At 45.5% G+C, this 21,838-nt stretch overlaps 1 protein-coding gene across 7 annotated transcripts; it reads left to right on the top strand.

The window, feature by feature from the left end:
* Positions 1-457: 457 nt before the first annotated feature.
* Positions 458-20,775, top strand: C20H17orf80 (chromosome 20 C17orf80 homolog). Of its 7 annotated transcripts, none has more exons than XM_060135177.1 (6): positions 458-599; positions 690-785; positions 2,579-4,059; positions 9,457-9,564; positions 10,129-10,236; positions 20,530-20,775. In XM_060135177.1, exons 3-6 carry the CDS (start codon positions 2,604-2,606, stop codon positions 20,706-20,708), a joined length of 1,851 nt encoding a protein of 616 aa, XP_059991160.1. In that variant the 5' UTR covers positions 458-599; positions 690-785; positions 2,579-2,603; the 3' UTR covers positions 20,709-20,775. The 7 variants fall into 7 exon arrangements, with proteins under 7 accessions (XP_059991160.1, XP_059991162.1, XP_059991167.1 ...); XM_060135179.1 differs by lacking the exon at positions 20,530-20,775 and adding an exon at positions 13,273-13,974; XM_060135184.1 differs by lacking the exon at positions 9,457-9,564 and having other exon boundaries at positions 2,579-3,882.
* The last annotated feature ends 1,063 nt before the right edge of the window (positions 20,776-21,838 follow it).

The following is a 21,838-nucleotide window of genomic DNA, read 5'->3' as shown; positions in this document are numbered from 1 at the left end:
TATGATACAAGTATTTGAGTTAAATCCCTGTGAGGTCACAATTTTTTTTAAATAGCTGAGAAGCATCAGGCAGTGGTGCGGACGGCCTGCCCCGGGTCCCAGGACTGAGAGTTGGGAAGCGGCGCGTGGGCTGCGCTGGGGGCGGGTGGGGGTGGGGGTGGGGGCCTGGCGCGGGGCTTCGTGGGCTTATCTGTCTTGCGAGGTGAGGCGCTGCCGTGGGGGGAGTTTCCACGGGCGGGGATGTTTCCTAGGGCCTCCGCCGTAGGTCTGGGGACGAATGTGGCGACAAGAGGAGAGTGGGGGGAGGGCTTCCTGAAGCCGAAGGTTCCGCCCCCTTAGGCGCCCCAGCGGCTCCGGCGCCTGGGGCTGGGGGGCTGCGGGGCTGCGGGGAGGCCCCAACCAGGAAGCAGCAGGACTGCTTTCCTGAAAACGTTACGGGCAGGGGGGTACGCTAGACAGTACTGCTGGGGGCGGGGAAGTCCGCTGGAGAGCGCAGGAGCGGCGGGCGAAGATATCCTAACTTTGAGGTCCGCCCTGTGCCCAGGAGGGTGGTCAAGTCTGCTTTCTGGAACACCGAGGTAGCACTGCCCTCCCTACAGGTGACTCGGTTATTTGAATTTGCCCCAGCACTTTGCCACATTTATTCATTGTATGTGCTGTCGAGTGACTTCCCTGATTGTGTTTTTCAGAGGCCGACATTAAAATCGCAACTGGAGAACGGAGAGCGAGGCCTGCTCATCCAGGAGAAACAACCGCAAAATCAGTATCTTTCTAGAAAAGCTTTGGTAAGAAAGCATTTAATAGGGAAGAACGTTTGTATTCTCTTACAAGTTAATCACTAAAGGGATGTTGCCTGTAAGCTTAAATTACACCTAATGGCCCATCTCTGGGAACCCTGCCTCCCAGGTCATGAGCATGAAGCTAAAATACCTTTGTTTAGCTCAGAGGAAACAGCCTGACCAGGCCCACCTGTGAATCACTGCAGGAAGGAAGAAATTAACACACCCCCTCCGGAGGCTGATGGGAACTCCAGGAAATGTTCGGCTTTACTCCCTTCCCTTTTAGTATAAAGGATGCCTGAATTCTAACTCAGGCAAGATGGTTCTTTGGGACGCGAGTCCCCCATCTCAGTCTGCCGCAGCTCTCCAAACAAATTCCCTAGTCCTCGCCCCAAGAACTCATCTCTCGGTTTATTGGCCTGTCCTGCGGTGAGCGGGTGAGCTTGAACTTTGTAACATTAAGGCATCCATGGTGAGACGTTACTGTTCAAGGGTGCGGGAAAGATCTCAGTCGGATTAAGTGTGAGGATGGCACGGTGTGGAAGCACATGCCTCTAACAGGTCTCTTCTAAAGTCGTTAGCCTAAGGCCCTTGGACTGGCTTCCGTTGTGTGTATTTTTGGAAATAAACAGTCCCTAACTTTTATTATATTGTCACAGGGGTAGCTCCAAAGTAAGAATAGTTGCTGGAAAGTCTATTGGCAGAAGACGGTTTTGTTTTTTGTGAGTTTTTTTGTTGGTGTGTTTTGCGTGACTTCATGTAAGACAAGGTGGGTCGGTTGGTCTGACGGATTGGCCAGGGCCAGGCCCAGTGCTCGGTTCTGAGAATACAGCTGTGCACAGGGTCCACCTGTTCCCTGCCCTCTGGAACTTGATAGAATAAGAAGTGTAAACAGAATTAACTCATCTGAGCTTTGGAATGAAATACTTCCTTTTCCTGACTGGAGAGAATAATAGAGGCAGCAGTGGTACATGGTGTAAAGTTTTTAAAATGTTTTTATGTGGCATAAGTTTCACAAAAGTGTCAAACTAGACAAATTTGTCCTTAATCCATTGTACTACATACTGCAAGTAAAAAATGGGGGACCATGTCACCTCCACTTATGTATTATTTGTGCATTCGCTGTACTTCTGTGTATGTGTATGCATATATGCTTATTACTAATGCGTTAAATGTCAGTAGCATTTCGTTTTTCATGCTCAGACAATAGAAGCGCTAATATTTTCTTCTTGCCCCAGTGGATCTTCTGTATATCACTGTGGAAATACTAGTCTAAGCCACCTTGGAATCCCAGCCTGAGTTTTTCACTCTTCACCATTCTTCCCTTGAATGATGTGTTTAAGGGTTTATAACAGTTTCTTTATACTCATGTGCTATCCAGTTGACTTGCTACAATGTTAAATAGCAGACATTTTATTGGCATTTTATCTGATTGGCATTCTGGACATCTTTTCCTTCCACTAAGCATTAATTCACTAGACTTAAGTTTTTTGGTCCGGCTCACCTCCTAGTTAGGGATGTTGAAAAACCTCTTTGGTTGTCTTTTGTAATGACTGATTCCTAAGAGACCTTAAGAAGTGTGAAATACCAAGCAGAAATGGAGCCAGGAATATTGATCTTAAAATCCAACTATGTTTTCTACCTGTGGAAGAAAAAGAATGGGTCCAAAGAAATTTTTTAAAATGTCCTTCAACCTAGCTTCTTTCAAATGAATTTAAAAGCTACAACACCTAAATAAAGTATTAGTATTTACTCTATGGATTGTGTGCTCCCCGTAACCTCACATTTCTCTTTTTCAGGAATAGGAGAGCTATTCCATCCAGAATGGAAGTGTGTCCTTACTGTAAGAAGCCATTTAAACGATTAAAATCCCATCTTCCGTACTGTAAGATGATAGGACCAGCTGTGCCTGCTGTTTGTCAGGCCAAGCCGGCTACACTCGCACGTGCTAAAAAATTCAAAGGGCCAATCAGAGACTCAGTTAAAGCAAAAGAGAAAGGGTTAGGGACAGATAGTAAGAAAAGAAATCCTGAACTGAAAGGGGACAGATCAGAACAACAGACAGTTAAGTCCTCTCCACGACTGTCTGTTGGTATGGAAAAAACAAGTAATACAAAGGCTGATGAAGACTTCAAGAATCAAATTCAACCCTCCCTCAAAATGCTAAAAAATACTGAACAGAAGATTACTTCCCAGGGAGAAACTACAGCTCAGTTTTCTGCATCAGAAAACACCACTCCTAAAAAAGAGCTTGCCGAAGACTTGTCTAAATCAGGGGAAAGTAGAAATAACCCTTCAGAGACTGAAGCTTCTTTAGCTCTTGGCCCAATGGAACCTTCTCTGTCAAATCAAGATAGGAAATATTCTTCGGCCTTCCCTAATGATGTACAAGCCACTTCTGCTGATTTAAGATTGGACAGAGTGGATGCCCCAAGACAGAACCTTCTCATAAAATTACTAGATATGCCTCTGGGCGATTATCACAGTTCTCCCACGAATCTCAATTACGGGGTTGAAAGGGTAAGCACATCATCAAGCAGTGAGAGAGATTCCAAGGCCGGGGATCACCTCTTGGGAGTCTCTACTAGAGACTCTGGGACTTGGGAAAAGAACACAGAATCACAAATTGCAGCTTTTAAAGTTAGCCCGTTAGGTAAAGTCCAGGTCAAGGAGAACCAGGGAAAAGGACTTGACCTTGGAGCAGAGGCACGTGGGAGCCAAGGAAATGCAGAGAAAAGCACATTTGCAACAGAAATGCAGGAGTGGGCTGCCGTGAGCGATGATTCAGTCATGGAGAGGAAATCTCGAGGTGAAGGCCCCAATTTAGAGTTGCTCACGCCAACGGGGACAAATTGCAGTGAGCTTCTCTCTGTATCACAGTCACGTAATCAAAGTCTTGCCTCTCTGGCTATGAAATTTCTCCAAGAAGAGAAGGCAGAAGCCTGCAGCCGTAATCAAGTCCCTGCTATGAAGGCATTGACAAAGAGTGAGGAACAAGCTTCTCTGACACCCAAGTCGGGCCGTCGGCCACCAGCATCGCACCCCAGGGGCCAGCATTCTGCACATTCAACCCATCATCACGCTTCTAAAGGCCCCTTCACAGGTCAGATCGGTGCCACCGACAGAAAGACCCTATCCAGCTCCCTGGGGCTGGAGTGGTTTCCAGAGCTCTATCCGGGTTATCTTGGACTCGGGGTGTTGCCAGGGAAGCCTCAGCATTGGGGCACATTGGCCCAGAAGCCTGCGCTCATCAGTACCCAGGGGGGAAGCTGCTCACAAGGTAAGCACGCTCCCGTCCAAGCTCATCCAGACAGCTCTGTGCCTTCTGAATCCGTGAGGTTCGGAACGCCCACATTCTCACTCACTTGACCTTCCTCGTACCTGGGCACTCCAGTGCGCTGCACTTGTGAGTGTCCTCAGAACGTGGCTTCTTGCTCCCAGGGGTCAGTAATAACGGGTTTATCACTCTCCCTTCCCCTCCACCGAGAGGTGAGGGTTGGACTACGACAGGCTGGCCGGTGATGCTGATAACAGTTGACCGCCCACATTCGAAAGAGGCACGGCCTCTTCTAGAAATTGGGTGGGTATTCAAGCTGAAGAGACTCGGGAAAAACAGGAAGACTTGAGGGTCTGCCTAAACAGAACAAGCGCCGCGCTCGGATTTCAGTCAGGACCAGGTCAGGCAGAAAATAGGTCCCAGACGTGTGGTAAGATGCAGCATCTAGCAGTTTAGAGTAGCACAGAAGGGGGCTTCCCTGGTGGCGCAGTGGTTGAGAGTCCGCCTGCTGATGCAGGGGACGCGGGTTTGTGCCCCGGTCCAGGAAGATCCCACATGCCGCGGAGTGGCTGGGCCCGTGAGCCATGGCCGCTGAGCCTGCGCGTCCAGAGCCTGTGCTCCGCAGCGGGAGAGGCCACAACAGTGAGAGGCCCGCGTACTGCAAAAAAAAAATAATAATAAGTAGAGTAGCACAGAAGGGAAGAGCAGATGGGGTTCTTGTCTTTGGGGGCAGGCTGGGGTGGCAGTCAAGGCAGGTGGAAGTGGGGCCTCAGGGATGAGCCGGTGAAGATCAGGAGCAGAGGGTGTGGCCAAGAGGGAGCAGAAATCCATGCCCTGGAGAAGTTAGGCGGCAGAGAATAGGACCAAAGATGGAGCCTCAAGACACGAGAGATTAGGTAAGAAGGATGGGGGGAGAGAGGCTGGGCATCAAGACTGATTGGATTGTGAGTCTGTCTCTTCGAAGCTCCCTGGATGCTCCTTGCTGGTGCCTGGAATGGGTTCAGCAGTGGGCAGGACGGGGGCCCGGGTAGGAGCCAAGAGCTTCCCTACGGCCCCCTCAGTGCCCTTGCTTTTTTCTGCTCTCACCTTTAGTTACTGAACTGCTTCTCTAGTTACGGAACATAGAGTGTCTCCATTTTCCTCCCCAGAAGCTTTGGATTACTTCTTTTTGTTTGGGTTCTCTAGGGGTGTGGTTAGGCGTGGTCACAGTAGCATCCATCTCTTTTTTTTTTTTTTTTTCCCATCTCTTGCCTAGTGTTCTTTGGTGCTTTCGGGTTATTTTGACAGGAGACACAAAGCCACTCAGAATAGGCTTGCAGCAGAAAAGCTTGTATTATCCCTTCCTAAAGGATACATTTTTCCCCTCTACTGTTTTTTTTGTGAATGATCACATATTCACTAAGCCCCAGTTTGGCTGTTGTGGAAAGCTTTTTTTTTTTTTTTTTGTGGTACGCAAGCCTCTCACTGTTGTGGCCTCTCCCGTTGCGGAGCACAGGCTCCGGATGCGCAGGCTCAGCGGCCATGGCTCACGGGCCCAGCCGCTCCGCGGCATGTGGGATCTTCCCGGACCGGGGCACAAACCCGCGTCCCCTGCATCGGCAGGCGGACTCTCAACCACTGCGCCTCCAGGGAAGCCCAAGCATTTTGTTTTGTATTTTAATTATCCCTTTCTAAAGGTTTCAAAATGGACATGTATTAAGAGGGTTGCTAGCTTAAAGCTATGTTTCCTTCAGCTGCCTCAGTGGTTAACCGGGTTTTCTACGAACAGGTCTAACATCTTCACTGTCTTTACAAAGTTGTAGTATCAAGTCCCTACTCCATCTTAACATAGAATTAATATACTCACATTTGTGTTGCTTTGTGGTTTTCAGGGTGCTTCACCTATCTTCTGATTTTGGCCTCACCACTCTGAGATGTGGGCAGAGTGCTTTTCTCTCTGTTTTGCAGGTGATGAAACAGGCACAGGGGATAAGTGATTTGTCCAAGGTGGCGATGCCAGTAAGTGGTAGAGGTGCAAGTAGAGCCCCGTTTCCTGAGGCCTGGTTTAAAGCTTTCACTCAACCATGTTGTAGAAAATGCGCCACAGCTAGACACACAGGTGTTGTTTATATCTCCGAGCTTCTCTGTGGTTTTCAGTGGCGTAAAGACACACAGCCCATAGCAAATCTCTAGCATGTAGAAGGGCTTCTTTGTATTCTGTCCTACCCTCTGTAGTGCGAAGGTGAGTTCATTTTAGTGGGAAAAGGGAGGGAACTAAGAATGTTTATCGGGTGATGGCGGTTTCTGGTCATTGTGCGAGATGCCTGGTGTAATTATCTCCTTTAATCCTCCTGAGGGTTCTGAGGGGCTGTCACTGCCAAAGACTGCCCTCTGTTGTGGGCGAGGAGTCTGAGCCTCAGCGGGCTCAGTGACTTGCCCACGTTCACCAGTAAGCGGCAGTCGGGATTCAAATCCAGGTCCGTCTGGCTTGTACATCCATGGTCTTTAAACTCAGCCTCAGGCTTACTTTAGGGCAGTTAGTGGTCAATATCATGGTTGATTTAAGTTATTAGTAACACTCCCTTTAATAGGTCCCAAGATTACAGTAATAATAAGGTAAGAGATAACAGTAACCCATGTTACTAAATCAATAGGCTTGTGAAATTGAATATGGGGGAAAAATACAAGTTTTCCTTTAATAGTAAGTTCTTCCAGGATAGTGGCTAAAAGCGATTTTGTTCTCTTTTATTGGTCACAGTCTGTAATGTGTGATTAGTTTGGGTTCCTGTATCGGGGATCGTGTAGCCATCACTGTGCCTCTAGTTCTGTTGTAAACTGAAAAACTGTTGGAAGTTGGCTCCACCATTAACGGCCAGACTGGGATGCTGCTACCAAATGAACAGGAGACACTAGAGGAGACCCCAGGATCTCAGTTAAGGTCAAGACCTGATTCCTTAGTTGGCCAGGGACTTCAAGGCCGTCAAATCTACAAGGATAAAAAAGTAGCGTGGCTCCTCAGCTTTGTACCTTCACCTGGCAATGACTGTCCCCAGTGACTGCAGGGTCAGACTGACCTCCCAGCAGTCATTGCAGAAGAGCTTGGGCTATATGTGCCCTTACTCAGGCAAAACCTTTGATGGGCCGCTCCTCCTCTATCTCAGGAAACCAACTCATCCCTTTGATACTTAAAGGCAGGGCCAGTGAGCTAAGAGTTACTAAGTTAACTATATATCAGGTGTGATACCTGCATGTTTACCTAAGTTATCTTAAGGAATCGTATACCAGTTCTGGGAGATGGGTATTATCCCCTTTTACAGACGAGGAAACTGAGTTTCAGAGAGGATGAGTAACTTGCCCAGTATCCAGTTTCTAACGTGATCTGATGGGCTTTGCCAAGGTTTTCCAGGCAGTGTTTCTTGCACTGGACCGTTGGGCTCCAGGATGTCGTCAGTTTTCTTTCCTGCATGGGGAAATACAGCTAGTCCTCGTGCATCAGGTACCTGAGTAAACTTAGGTGAGGTGATTCTACCAGCTGGAAAGGCACCTAGGGCCTTCATTTTGATGAAACAAGGTAGGACCAGAAGCTCTCACGGCCGATGAAAAATGGCTGTGTTTTGAGGGCCTAGGCTCGGAAATCCCGAGGCAGACTGATGGTTCTGAGGATGCCACCAAGGTGGGCTGCAGTTAATCAGGAGCCGGGATGGGGCTCATGGAATTCGGCAGCGCTAGGCGCAATCTTTTGAGCTTCAGGGAGAAAGGTTCTCGTGGACCTCACTACCAGAAGGAGTAAATTTTCCTGGCCTGAGGGAAAGCAGATTTTAGAAATCCAAGATTTAAATCTCAGGAGACTCAACAAGTACCAGGGTCTGAGAGCTCTCAGCAATAGAGGACTTCGTTCAAAGGAAACCTCTCAGAGTCCCAGTCGCCTTGAGAGCATTCAGCTGGGAGGGCTGGCTGGGCCTTTACAGAATTCAGGTGCCTTGGCTTTGGGGCTGAAAGTGTAAGAGATCTAGGTCCTCGGTTCCCAAATCTGGACAGTTAACAGTTTCACGTGGTCATTTTTTTTTTTTAAGAGTAAAGATTGCTAGGCATCATCCCCAGAGATTGATTCTGAAGCGAGGCCTCAGAATTGTATTTTCAGACGTTTCCTCGGTGTCACTGAAGGTCAGCCAAGTTTGAGAACTGCTCCTGGAGGTGATGACCCTGGCGCAGGTGCCTCAGACCCAGCAGTGGGCTGTTCTCAAATTGTGGCAGGGGAGAAGGTGGTTTGGGAAAAAAAAAAACTTTGTGTAATTACAAAAAGCAAAATATGGCTGACGGGGTTACCAGAAGGTCAAGTGAGAAAACTTTATAGGTCATGGGTTTTTAAAGGCCAAGAAACAGCTAAATAAAGGCTGTTCTCTAACGTGAAACCAGGATTTCCATCAGTAGGGTATCCGTGTGAGGTGGGGTTTTTTTTTTTTTTAATGTATTTATTTATTTATTGGCTGCGTTGGGTCTTCGTTGCTGCATGCGGGCTTCTCATTGCGGTGGCTTCTCTTGTTGCGGAGCATGGGCTCTAGGCGCGCAGGCTCACTAGTTGTGGCTCGCGGGCTCTAGGGCGCAGGCTTAGTAGTTGTGGCGCATGGGCTTAGTTGCTCCGTGGCACGTGGGATCCTCCTGGACCAGGGCTCGAACCCATGTCCCCTGTATTGGCAGGAGGATTCTTAACCACTGCGCCACCAGGGAAGCCCTTGGGTAGTGTTTTTACATCCACAGCAACTTTTACCACACCTGGTAAACCCGTTGTAAATATTTGCTTAATTTACCCTTTATCCTAATGAACCAAACCAAGACCAGAGAACCAGCAATAGTAGAGATTCCCTGCCTGTCATTAAACATGGAAGATAACAGGGGCAAGGAAAATGTAAATACATAGCCTAAACCCTCCTTTCTGGTTCTACTTTATAGTTATTCATGTATTGAACATAAATAAGAAGTGTGCTGGTCAGCAGTCGTGCTGGGCTGGGCTGATAGAGCTGGCTTGTCGACTGTTGTAGTGACAAGTAGCAATAATTAACATGACAGTAGAAAGTCATACTTTTTGCTAATAAGATGTTTAGCAGGTGAGAGGAAGTATAAATGATTCATTTCATTAAGTATGTATCCCTGGATCATCTGGGCACTATATTCATCGGATTGGAAATGGATCTAGGTCCTGATCCCCAGGGTCCCTTAGTCTGTCGAAGAACCTTTTCTTGATGTGGAATAGACAGCTTTGACCTTCAGTGGTTACCAGTTAGCCGCAGCCCAAGGCAGACATTAATCCACCTATTTAGAATATACCTTTCCTGCAGCCTCGCCCTGGGAACCTTGGGCACTAAGTGTTGGGGAAGAGGATGGATTTAAATGAATTATCACAGTGACTGTTTGGAACCCTAGTTCCTTTGTTGGAAAGAAGTTCGACGGCGGTAAGAAGTTTGGAAGCCCCGGCCAGGCTCACAACCTCCAGCTTTTCTCTAAGGAGGCTCTTGGGAGCTGTCCAAACAGGTGAGGCTGGAATCACGACTGCTGGGCTCTGTTGCTGGTTCCAAGCATTTGGAGAACTTTCTCTTCCTTTAGCCATGGCTGTTACAGCAGCCTCGAGAAAGAGAAGAGGACACCCTTGTAGTCTTACTGCTCTCCTGCCTGGCTGTTTTCATCCGGGAGGCTCATGTAATTAAAAGCACCGAAGCTAATAATAGCAGCTACCACTTATCGAGCAGCTTTCATTTATTCAGGACTTACCCCTGCCTCTCTGCCACCCGCCCGTCTCTGCCTTCCCCACGTTGATTGTCCCCAAGCCAGGAAGGCGCAACCTCAACTAGACCAGCTGTATTCATCTCCTCCCCACGAAAGACTTTAACCAAACTCCCCAAAATAAGAGTGACTAATTTAAATTTATTAAAATTAAGGTCTTTGGGTTTTAGCCTTTTCATCATATGTGCAATATAGTGGTATGTAAATTCTTTGCAATTCCTTTGCCTAAGCTAACCGGGTAACTTGAGTCCCTCACAGATAAGGGCCCCTAGGGGCCTTTGCCTCTAACAGTGAGACCTGCTTCTCTTTGAACAGGCTGGATCAGGTGTCGCACCACCGTGCAGAACAGAGGAGTCGGTGGCATCGTGATGCTCTTCACAGGGTGCTTCGTCCTTTGTTGTAGCTGGAGCTTCAAGCATCTGAGTAAGCCTTTCTCTATTTTTAGCCTAAATTACAGGTCACATCCCATTATAGCACCTCCAAGGGATTTTCCCAACTGCTTTTTTGTTTTTCAGTTTTGCATTATCTGACATGCCCTAGAGAATGAGCTGTTGCCTGAGAGGGTTCTTTTGGAGGTTTTTTTAGTGGAGGTTTTGGTTATAGTGGCCTTTATAAGATTTGACTAGAATTTACATAACTGTTGTTATGCTCCATTTAAGATTGTCACTGGAGATCTGGAAAGCTTTGTGTTTTCTCCTTAAAGCTATTTGCCTGTTAGAAGATCAGGGCTCTTCTCCGAGGTGACTTTTTAATTCCTATGTAAGAGCTTCCTTTTAGGATTGAAGCCAAATAGCTTTATCCCCCAAAAGAGAGGAGGAGAAGCAAAATACAGCTGTCACTCATCCGTGTGTCTTAAGGCTTAGAGCTGTTTTATTTACTCCACTTTTAACATTAAAAGCACAACACCTTTCTAGTGACGCGTTTCAGCTTGCTCCAAATCTTACCAGAAGGAAAATGCCTAGATTTCATTGCTCTTTTAGTTCCAGATAACTTTTGCTCATTTCTTAAAGTATTGTTTTATGAAAGAAGAAAAACAGAAATAGCCCAGTATTCTTCCACAATTTAAAAACAAAAAAACCCAGACGCTTTCCAGATGAAAATTTTCAGTGTAAAAGTGTAAGATAATCCTTAACACTGGAGGCCAGTAGAATTCACAAGCTTCTAAAATGTCAGATTTGACTCTAACTGGATTTGTTGGCTAATTCAGTACCAGTACATAGGGCGCAGGTCAAGCAGCGGGAATGTGTCTGCACCAAACTCTTCCATCCTGACTAGCAGGGCATAGCTGCTGGCCCTTGTCTAATATGCATGGCCATCGGTGAGAAAGAGGAACTCCTTTCTGATCATCCCGGCATAAACGGAGATGCCTAAAATCCCAAGTCATTTCTTTCACAGGGAAAAAGCCTTCCCTGAAAGTTCTACCCGCCTGAAGGAGACCATTTAGGTGATGCTTGAGGTTATTTTTCACATCTCTAAATTGAGACTGAAGAAAGTGAGACAGAAACTTCTCATTTTGCTTAAGACTTTACTTCTAAATTTACAAAACAAAAATATAACAGAATGATCTGTAGAGTCAAGACGTAGAAACAGTCAACAGAATGGCCTCTTAGATCCTTGTGTTTATCGTAAGAGCTGCAGCACTGGTGTAAGTAGCATTGACCTGGACACCACGTAAGAAAGCTTTGGCGCTCCAAGGCAGGAACAGTGGAGATGGCTGCGGTGCGAATTTAACAGTGGAAACGTACTGGGGGCAGGGGAGAGCGTGAAAAGAATAAAATTACTGGAATCTAGCAACTCTGTAGGAAGCCAGTTTTTTAATGTGGACAGATCTGGTTCTGTCTGGATATTTCTTTTGGCTTGTTCTCAAAAGTGACAGTTACTGAAAAAAACTTCAGTTTGTTTAATCATAAAGGCTGATGTTATTCAAGGAGACAAGAAGATGGCAGAGTTCGTCATTAAAATTTTTTAATAGCTATTTCCTAATAGCTCATATCTCAATTTTAAATCTTTCTCTCTAAACTTATTCTCTATATCTTGGCATTTTACTGTTCATCTCCACTAGATACTCGGCTACATGTACACTGGTACAGAATAGTATGTGAAGTGGCAGGAGATCAGCACACATCAGACCCCTCCCCGTGGAAATGGTTAGACTCTTCTGGGTCCTTGACCACATCTTGGCAGGTGTCAGAAACATAAAAGCAGAGGGTGGGTTCAGAGTTGCAGGTGAGCCTCTGAAAAATCCTTGGCAGGTTATATTTTAAGCTAATTAAAGCAGCACACTAAACAGAAGCCTAAATCACCTTTTCCACATCTTAAGTGAGTATAATAGTGAGCAAATGGTTTCTGCTTATCGTGTCTTCTTGGAAGCTTTTCAGAACTCCACCCCTATCCCTTCCCAAGAATTTCAGTGCAATACTCAAATATTCCTCCCACTTTGTTAGGGTTGTTTTTGGCTGGTGGGGCTTTTAGGTCTCTTCCCTCATCAGAATATTCCATATTTTTTCTAATTTTCTGCTTTGGCCCCTAGAAAATAACTTGGGTACTTACAAAGGCTTCATGGAAATGTAATGTAGATCTCACAGATGGATAACGGTTTTCAACCTCTTTTCCAACATCAGAGGTTGATTACATATCAGATAGCAATATGCCCCTATCAATCAGTCGATGGGTCTGTCTGTATCTTCCCTTTGCTTGTAATATCCTCAGGCCAAAATACATGTGTTCAGTCCCTCTTTTGTCCCAGCTCCTTCAAAACTATGAAAAAGCAGGTGTGCTGTTCTAAGGCCAGCATTCATGTATTTGCACAGCTCTTCCTTCTCTCTTCCCAGAACTCGATGCTGACTTATCTTCTGCTGTATCTCCCTTTTCTGTTCTTCAGCCCCCTGTCCCCCCCCCCCGCCTCTCTAATTATCCCCAGTGGGAGTAATTTAATTCTGCATCAAATTCTTACGGTTAAGGAAAAGGTGTGCTAGAATTCTCCATAAGGAAAAATTCATGGTTGAGGAAGAGTATACTAGAGGCAGTTATTTTAGTTTAATATGACAGAATTTTCAGAACTCCAAAAACAGTATCTTGCCTTTAGGAAAGGCTTTGTGGTCTTTCTTTGTAAATGCCCTGTAAGAGACACGGTCAGGGAGGGGTCTTCTGCACCTGCCCCTTTGCCTTACTCTAGATCAGAAATGCTCAGGGTACAAAGGTAGGTGAGAATGACCTCTCAGTTATGTCCTCTTCCCCAATCCCCTTGAGCCCAGGGGTCAGCAGACCGCGACAGCCCACAGACACAAGCCAGCATGTGGCCTATTTTTTGTAAATAAAGTCTCCGTGGGACACAGCCCTGCGTCTTTGGTTAGGTGATGGCTGTGGCTGCTTCCACACTGCAGTAGCAGAGTTGAGTTGTTGCAACAGAGACCATAGACCCTGCAAAGCTGAAAATGGTTATTCTCTGGCCCTTTACAGAAAGCGTGCCAAGCCCTGCCCCAGATGGACAGGACACCTCACGGGCTCCTGTGTCGGAGGGATGAAGAGGACTGGGGATCTCCGCTCTGAAGCATTTAGTTAGGAAACGCGTTTCAGGAGGAGAAGCCTTTCTGGACTCAGTACCTAAGTGCCTGAGTGTTGCCCCCTCAGCTCCCCACAGCATGTGAGTGCAGTGGTGACGGCAAGAGTAAGCTCACAGCCCCCCAGGGTTGTCATCAAGATCATTTTTGTCCCTACTGTAAGTAAACTAGAGCCACTTGTTGCAATCAGAATGCTAAAACATCATGAAAGGGTTTAACTCCGTTAGATCACAGTGAATACTTTACATCTCTGAAAATAAGTTCCTTAATGAGAAAAACGAACTACTTAATGACCCATCAGTCCTGAAGGGATATCTGCTGCTTATTGCCCGGTATGTTGTGTTAGTTTCAGGCGTACAGCATGGTGATGCAGTTACACATATATATCTATCGTTTTATGTATACGTATTCTTTTACAGATACTTTTCTCTTATAGTTTATTACAAAATTTCAAGTAGAGTTCCCTGTGCTACAGGTAGGTCCTTGTTGATTATCTATTTTATATAGAGTGGTGTGTATCTGTGAATCCCAACCTCCTACTTTACCCCTCCCTCCCCCCGCCCTTTTCCCCTTTGGTAACCATAAATTTGTTTTCTACGTCTGTGGGTCTTTTTCTGTTTCGTATATAAGTTCATTTGTATCATTTATTTTTTGTAGATTCCCCATATAAGTGATATCATATATTTGTCTTTCTCTGTCTGGCTTACTTAGTATGATCATCTCCTAAGTCCATCCACGTTGCTGCAAATGGCATTATTTCGTTCTTTTTTTTTTTTTTTATAAATTTATTTATTTTTTTGGCTGTGTTGGGTCTTCATTTCTGTGCGAGGGCTTTCTCTAGTAGCGGCGAGCGGGAGCCACTCTTCATCGCGGTGTGCGGGCCTCTCACTGTCGCGGCCTCTCTCGTTGCGGAGCACAGGCTCCAGACGTGCAGGCTCAGTAGCTGTGGCTCACGGGCCTAGTTGCTCCGTGGCATGTGGGATCTTCCCAGAGCAGGGCTCGAATCTGTGTCCCCTGCATTGGCAGGCAGATTCTCAACCACTGCGCCACCAGGCAAGCCCTACTTCGTTCTTTTTAATGGCTGAGTAATATTCCATTGTATATATGTACCATATCTTCTTTATCCATTCTTCTGTCAATGGACATTTAGGTTGCTTCCATGTCCTGACTATTGTAAATAGCGCTGCTGTGAACATTGGGGTACATGTATCTTTTCAAATCATGGTTTTCTCCAGATATATGCCCAGGAATGGGATTGTAGGATCATATGGTAGCTCTATTTTTAGTTTTTTAAGGAACCTCCATACTGTTCTCCATAGTAGCTGTACCAATTTACATTCCCACCAACAGTGCAAGAGGGTTCCCTTTTCTCCACACCCTCTCCAGCATTTATTTTTTAAAATACATTCTTTTTATTTTTTAATCAACACCTTAATAGATTCACAATTACTTTATCTGTACTGATCCTTTTTGTTTTTTGGGTTTTTTTGGCTGCATCGCGTCTTAGTTGCGGCATGGGGATCTTTTGTTGCGGTGTGTGGGCTTCTCTCTACTTGTGGCACACAGGCTCTAGAGTACGTGGGCTTAGCTGCCCCGTGGCATGTGGGATCTTAGTTTCCCAACCAGGGATCTAACCTGGGCCCCCTGCAGTGGAAGCATGGCGTGCTAACCACTGGACCTCCAGGGAATTCCCTCTAGCATTTATTATTTGTAGAGTTTGATGATGGCCATTCTGACCAGTGTGAGGTGATACCTCATTCTAGTTTCGATTTGCATTTCTCTAATAATTAGCCATGTTGAGCATTTTTCATGTGCCTTTGGCCATCTGTATGTGTTCTTTGGAGAAATGTCCATTTAGATCTTCTGCCCATTTTTTGATTGAGTTGTTTATTTTTTGGATATTGAGCTGTTTGTGTATTTTGGAGATTAATCCCTTGCTGGTTGCATCATTTACAAATATTTTCTCCCATTCTGTAGGTTGTCTTCTTGTTTATGGTTTCCTTTGCTGTGCAAAAACTTTTAAGTTTAATTAGGTCCCATTTGTTTGTTTATATTTTCATTATTCTGTAAGACAGATCCAAAAAGACACTGCTGCAATTTATGTCAAAGAGTGTTCTGCCTATGTTTTCCTCTAGGAGTTTTATAGTATCCAGTTTTACACTTAGGTCTTTAACCTACTTTGAGTTTATTTTTGTGTGTGGTGTTAGAGAATGTTCTAATTTCATTCTTTTATATGTAGCTGTCCAGTTTTCCCAGCACCACTTACTGAAGAGATCTTCTCCATTGTATATTCTTGCCTCCTTCGTCATAGATTAATTGACCATGGGTGCGTGGGTTTATTTCTGGGCTTTCTGTCGTGTTCCATTGATCTATCTTTCTGCTTTTGTGCCAGTGCCATACTGTTTTGATGACTATAGCTTTATAGTATACTCTGAAGTCAGGGAAGCTGATTCTTCCAGCTCTGTTTTTCTTTTTCAAAATTGCTTTTACTCTTCCGTGCTTTGGCTATTTGGGGTCTTTTGTGTTTCCATATAAATTGTAAAATTTTTTGTTCTAGCTCTGCAAAAAATGCCACTGGTAATTTGATAGGGATTGCATTGAATCTGTAGATTGCCTTGGGTAGTATAGTCATTTTGACAATATTGTGTGTGTGTGTGTGTGTGTGTGTGTGTGTGTGTGTGTGTGTGTGTGTGTGTGTGTGTGTGTGTGTGTGTGTGTGTGTGTGTGTGTGTGTGTGTGTGTTACGTGGGTCTCTCACCATTGTGGCCTCTCCCGTTGCGGAGCGCAGGCTCAACGGCCATGGCCCACGGTCCCAGCCGCTCTGCAGCATGTGGGATCTTCCCAGACCGTGTCTCCTGCATCGGCAGGTGGACTCCCAACCACTGCGCCACCAGGGAAGCCCCATTTTGACAATATTGATTCTTCCAATATAAGAACATGGTATATATTTCCATCAGTTTGTGTCATCTTTGATTTCTTTCATCAGTGTCTTTTAGTTTTCAGAGTACAGATTTTTTCCTTCCCTAGGTAGGTTTATCCCTAGGTATTTTATTAGGTTGGCCAAAAAGTTCGTTTGGGTTTTTCCGTAACATCTTACCAAACTTTCTGGCCAACCCGATATTATTTTTGATACGATGGTAAATGCGATTGTTTCCTTTATTTCTCTTTCTGATCTTTCATCATTAGTGTTTAGAAATGCAGATTTCTGTGTATTAATTTTGTATCCTGCAAGTTTACCAAATTCATTCATGAGCTCTAGCAGTTTTTTTGTTAGAGTCTTTAGGATTTTCTGTGTATAGTATCATGTCATCTGCAAACAGTGACAGTTTTACATCTTTTCCAAATTGGATTCATTTCTTTTTCTACTCTGATTGCAGTGGCTAGTACTTTCAAAACTATGTTGAATGAAAGTGGCAAGAGTGGATATCCTTGCCTTGTTCCTGATCTTAGAGGAAATGCTTTCAGCTTTTCGCCATTGAGTGTGCTGTTAGCTGTGGGTTTGTCATATACGGCCTTTATTATCTTGAAGTAGGTTCCCTCTGTGCCCATTTTCTGGAGAGTTTTTATTGTCAATGGATGTTGCGTTTTATCAAAAGCTATTTCTGCGTCTATTGGGGTGATCATATGGATTTTATTCTTCAATTTGTTAATGTGCTGTTTCACACTGATTGATTTGCAGATATTGAAAAATCCTTGTATCCCTGGGATAAATGCCACTTGATCATGGTGTATGATCCTTTTAATGTACTGTTGGAGTCAATTTGCTAGTACTTTGTTGAGAATTTTTGCGTCTGTGTTCATCAGTGATATTGGCCTGTAATTTTCTTTTTTTGTGGTATCTTTGTCTGGTGTTAGTATCAGGGTGATTGTGGCCTCATTGAATGAGTTTGGAAGTGTTCGTTCCTCTGCAGTTTTTTGGAATAGTTTCAGAAGGATGGTTGTTAACTCTTCTCTAAATGTTCAATAGAATTTGCCTGTGAAGCCATCTGGTCCTGGACTTTTATTTTGGGGGAGTTTTTTAATCACAGATTCAATTTCAGCACTTGTAATTGGCCTGTTCATATTTTGTTTCTTCCTGGTACAGTCTTGGGAGATTGTAACTTTCTAAGAATTTGTCCATTTCTTCTAGGTTGTCCATTTTATTGGCATAGAGTTGTTGTAGTGGTCTCCTACGTCAGTTGTAACTTCTCCTTTTTCATTTCTAATTTTTTTGGTTTGGGCCCTATCCCTTTTTTTCTTATGAGTTTGGCTAAAGGTTTAGCAATTTTGTTTATCTTTTCAAAGAATCAGTTTTTAGTTTCATTGATCTTTTTGTTTTATTAGTCTATTTATTTTTTCCGTGACCTTTATGATTTCTTTCCTTCTACCTATTTTGTATTTTGTTTGTTCTTTAGTTGCTTTAGGTGTAAGGTTAGGTTGTTTGAGACTTTTCTTGTTTCCTGAGGTGAGCTTGTATCACCATAAACAGTTAGAACTGCTTTTGCTGCATCCCGTAAGTTTTGGATCCTTGTGTTTTAGGTTTCATTTGTCTCTAGGTGTTTTTTGATTTCCTCAGTGATCCATTGGTTGTTTAGAAGCATATTGTTTAGCCTCCACATGTTTGTTTCCCGCCTAGAGAAGTTGCTTTAGCATTTGTTGTAAAGCTGGTTTGGTGGTGCCAGTCCTTAAGCTGTTGCTCTCTCTGTCAAATCTAAATGAGAGCCTTGCTGGGTAGAGTAATCTTGGTTTTAGGTTTTTCCCTTTCATCACTTTATATTGTGCCAATCCCTTTTGGCCTGCAGAGTTTCTGCTGAAAAATCAGCTGATAACCTTATGAGAATTTCCTTGTTGCTTTTAATATTTTCTCTTAATCTTTAATTTTTGTCATTTTTATTACTGTGTGTCTCGGCGTGTTCCTCCTCCTCCTTCTTCTTCTGGGACCCCTATCATGTGAATGTTGGTGCATTTGATGTTGTCCCAGAGGTCTCTTCAACTGTCCTCATTTCTTTTCATTCTTTATTCTGTTACACAGCAGTGATCTCCACCATTCTGTCTTCCAGTTCACTTACTCCTTCTTCTGCCTCATTTATTCTGCTATTGATTCCTTCTAGTGTATTTTTCATTTCAGTTATTGTATTCTCAACTCTGGTTGTTCTATTTTCTCTTTCTTAAAACTTCTTGTAGCTCCTCACTCTGCATGCATTCTTTTCCCAAGTTCTTTGCCTCGGTTCGCAGCCTGCAAGATTGTAGTTTTCTTGCTTCTGGTGTCTGCCCGCAGTGGGTGAGGCTGGTCTAGAGGCTTGTGCAGGCTTCCTGGTGGGAGGGGCCAGTGTCTGCCCTCTGGGTGGGGCAGGGCTGTAACAGGGGGCACGTTGAGAGGTGTCTGTGGGCTCAGGGAGTTTTTAGGCAGCCTGTCTGCTGATGGGTGGGGCTGTGTTCCCTCTGGGTTGGTTGGTTGGTTGGCTGGCCTGAGGCCTCCCAGCACTGGCGCCTGTAGGCTGTTGGGTGGGCCCAGGTGTTGGTGCTAATTACCCAAGCAAGAGGGCTGCCCAGGTAGGTCTGGCCCAGGCTTCTACGAAGTCACTGCTTTCGTCCTGGGTCCTGGTGCTCTGCACCCTCCAAGAGTGGAGTCTCTGTTTCCCTCACTCCTGTGGGGCTCCTGCAGTCAAACCCCGCTGGCTTTCGAAGCCAAATGCTCTAGGGGCTCCTCCTCCACTGCCAGACCCCCAGGCTGGGGAGCCTGATGTGGGGCCCCGAACTCTCACTCTTCTAGGAGGAAGTCTGTGATAAAATTATTCTCCAGTCTCTGGGTCACCCCCCCAGGTGGTGTGGGAATTGATTGTGTCACAGTTGCACCCCCTCCTACCATCTCGTTGTGCTTCCTTCTTTGTCTTTGGATGTAGGATATCTTTTTTGGTAGGTTCCAGTCTTTTTTTAATCAATGTTTGTTCAGCAGTTATTTGTGATTTTGGTGTGCTCGTGAGAGGAGGTGAGCTCAATGTCCTTTCTACTCTGCCATCTTGTCTCTAGTCTGAATGGCTTTCTCCTGCTGGTAAGCCATCAGAATGAAGTGATCAAGTTTAGCAGGGCCTTGATCTCTGATATCTCCCAGTCTGTTTCTGTTCCAACCAAAATAGCATTTTCAGTTGTAGGTACCAACGTATTTAACATCACCTAAGGAATAGTTACTCTTCAGTTTCTGTTGTGGAATGTACTTAATTATCTCTTTTTTCTGGGCTTCCAGTGCGAATATCTGTGTAAACGATCTTTGTGACCTTGAGCAAGTGACTTAACCTCTCTGTGCCTTGGTGTCCTCACCTGGTGTTCGGCAGAGATGCTTGGCAGCTGTATGTTGAGAGAGAGACAGCAGTCGACAGCCCCAGACCAGCTCCACCTTGACCCCAGGAATGTGCCTGTGCAGATGAGCTGAGCATTGATTCTTAAAATGATGTGGGTGACTTTGAAAAAGCCGTCTGAAGTTTGTCCAGATTCTGGAATTATTTGATTACGTCCACAAAGTAACAGGGAAAGGTTTCCCTATCTACGCATTGCTGCCATCTGAGGTAGGGAAATCCTTGACGACCTTTTATCGAGTCTTTTAATGATCTCTTAGTAATGTTCAAAATAGTTTGAGAGTTAAGGTCAGCTGATAACTGATTCTTTTCTTAGATTCAGATCTAAACAAACGCAGCATGATCCAGGGGTATGCCTCTTGGCTCCAGTTCGCAATATTGTAAACTTGCCTTACGAGGATGCATTTGTTGTTCATACTACGACGTAAGTTTGTTTGCACAGCCAGGCCCACCCATTTATGTGAGCTGGCAGATTCCAGGCTTCCTTAGGAAGACTAGAGGTTCTTTTCAAAGCTGGAGTTGTCCATGGGTGAGGCTCTGCTCCATGCAAAGCCAGTGTGCTTCAGCCAGGAGAGAGGAGCTCGTGTCTCCACAAAGCCAGGAGAGAAGTCTGGAATGCTCTTACCATGCTGTTCCGTTTTAAACAGCCTCCTACATTCTGTCTCTTAAATTGTGCTCCACATCTTCCCTGGCACTGGTGGGAGCTTCCCTGGGTAAACAGCAGTGCTTAGATTCTGCTTCCAGGGCAGCCGCGTGCCTTCCCAAACACGGCTTCCAGCAATGTGTGTAGAAACGCAGCCTGAGAATTCCCATCCACCCTGCAGAAGAGTTAACGGTGGTACCCAGGCTTCTCTCCATCCTCGAAGATTTACCGGGAAGGTTCGGTTACTGGAGGCTGCAAACATTCACAGGCACGTCTGGACACCCTGCTGTAACGCACATGGTCTGTGTAAGGTGGGTTATCTCTGCTACCTACTTGAGTTTAATCCTGAGTGATACCTGAAACACTGCCTTTTTTCTATATATATTAAAATATTCAGCTATTAAGAATAAATCATTTTGTATTATCAGTGGAGTGTTTTATACTTTATGGGAAGCCCTATCTGCTGCTACTATTTCTTTCGGTCCTGTTTTTCCTGATTTACGGATTATCCAGTTACTCTCAGTACCTGCTCCCCACCCCGACCCCCGCCATGTTCGTCCTACGTATTACTGTTACCACCCTTCATAACAAAAATATGTTCAAAAAATAGTCCTCTATTCTGGTTATTTGCCTCTCCCAGACACTTACCTGTGAAATGGGTAGTAGGTGTGTCCTTGGGCAAGTTATCTGACTTAATTGGAGCCTCCTTGGTCCGGACTGTAAAATGGGGATGATTATACCTACTTTGCAGAGATTTGGTTGAATTAAAAGTCTTGCATCTGTTAATTCCAGCGAAGTGTCACACATAATAGGAATGAAACAACAGCTTTTCTAACCTCTTGTGGCCTCTTATTTCGTTCACATCCTGAGCTTGAACTAAGCAAGAGAGGCCCCACCACAATCCACGCCAAAATCCAGCTACCACCTGGGTGCTCACTTTTGTCAGCCCAGCGCCGTGCAGCCTTCTTCACCTGCAGTCTCCAGCCTGTGAGGCCAGAGCTGCCACCACACTCGTTTTCTAGAATGAGGGAGCAGACTCGAGGAGGTTAAGTAATTTGCCTGCATGGCTGTGTAGGGTTTGTCACATAGCAGCCCAGGGTGGAGCTGGCGTTCAGACCCCCGAATCTGTCTCCAGGGCCGGCTATCCTCCTAGCCTCGGCCTCGCCCTCCCGCTCCAGGTCCTCTTAGCCTCGGCCTCACCCTCCCGCTCCAGGCCGGATGAGCCAGCTGCCTCCGTCTGCCGAAGGTAGGGGCCTGGTCCCACCGCGCACTGTGTGTCATCCCTCTTCTCTCCACTCCTCCAAAAGGCGCAGCCTTGCCTCCCTGCTCCTTTCCCCGTGGATTAAGTTGCATTGGGGTTTGACTCAGACGGTGACCGAGACCACACGGCATTCAGTGATCCATGTCACTTCCTTACGTCCCCGGGATAAGCCTCACTCGTACCATCCACCTCCCTGTAATTCCTTACAGAAGGCATGCACAGAATCTCG

This window comes from Lagenorhynchus albirostris, chromosome 20, assembly GCF_949774975.1.
Source record: "Lagenorhynchus albirostris chromosome 20, mLagAlb1.1, whole genome shotgun sequence".
Classification (NCBI taxonomy): Eukaryota; Metazoa; Chordata; class Mammalia; order Artiodactyla; family Delphinidae; genus Lagenorhynchus; species Lagenorhynchus albirostris.
The sequence above is the reverse complement of the archived record's forward strand: the minus strand, read 5'-3'. Positions and strand labels throughout refer to the sequence as shown.

What these genes read in the sequence shown, in the direction of transcription:
- C20H17orf80 (XM_060135177.1), top strand. Translation starts at nt 2,604, where the DNA reads ATGGAAGTGTGTCCTTACTGTAAGAAGCCATTTAAACGATTAAAATCC. An exon ending in CTTGGGAGCTGTCCAAACAG is followed by an intron (nt 9,565 to 10,128) that starts GTGAGGCTGGAA and finishes CTCTTTGAACAG; the next exon opens with GCTGGATCAGGTGTCGCACC. An exon ending in CTGGAGCTTCAAGCATCTGA is followed by an intron (nt 10,237 to 20,529) that starts GTAAGCCTTTCT and finishes TCCACCCTGCAG; the next exon opens with AAGAGTTAACGGTGGTACCC.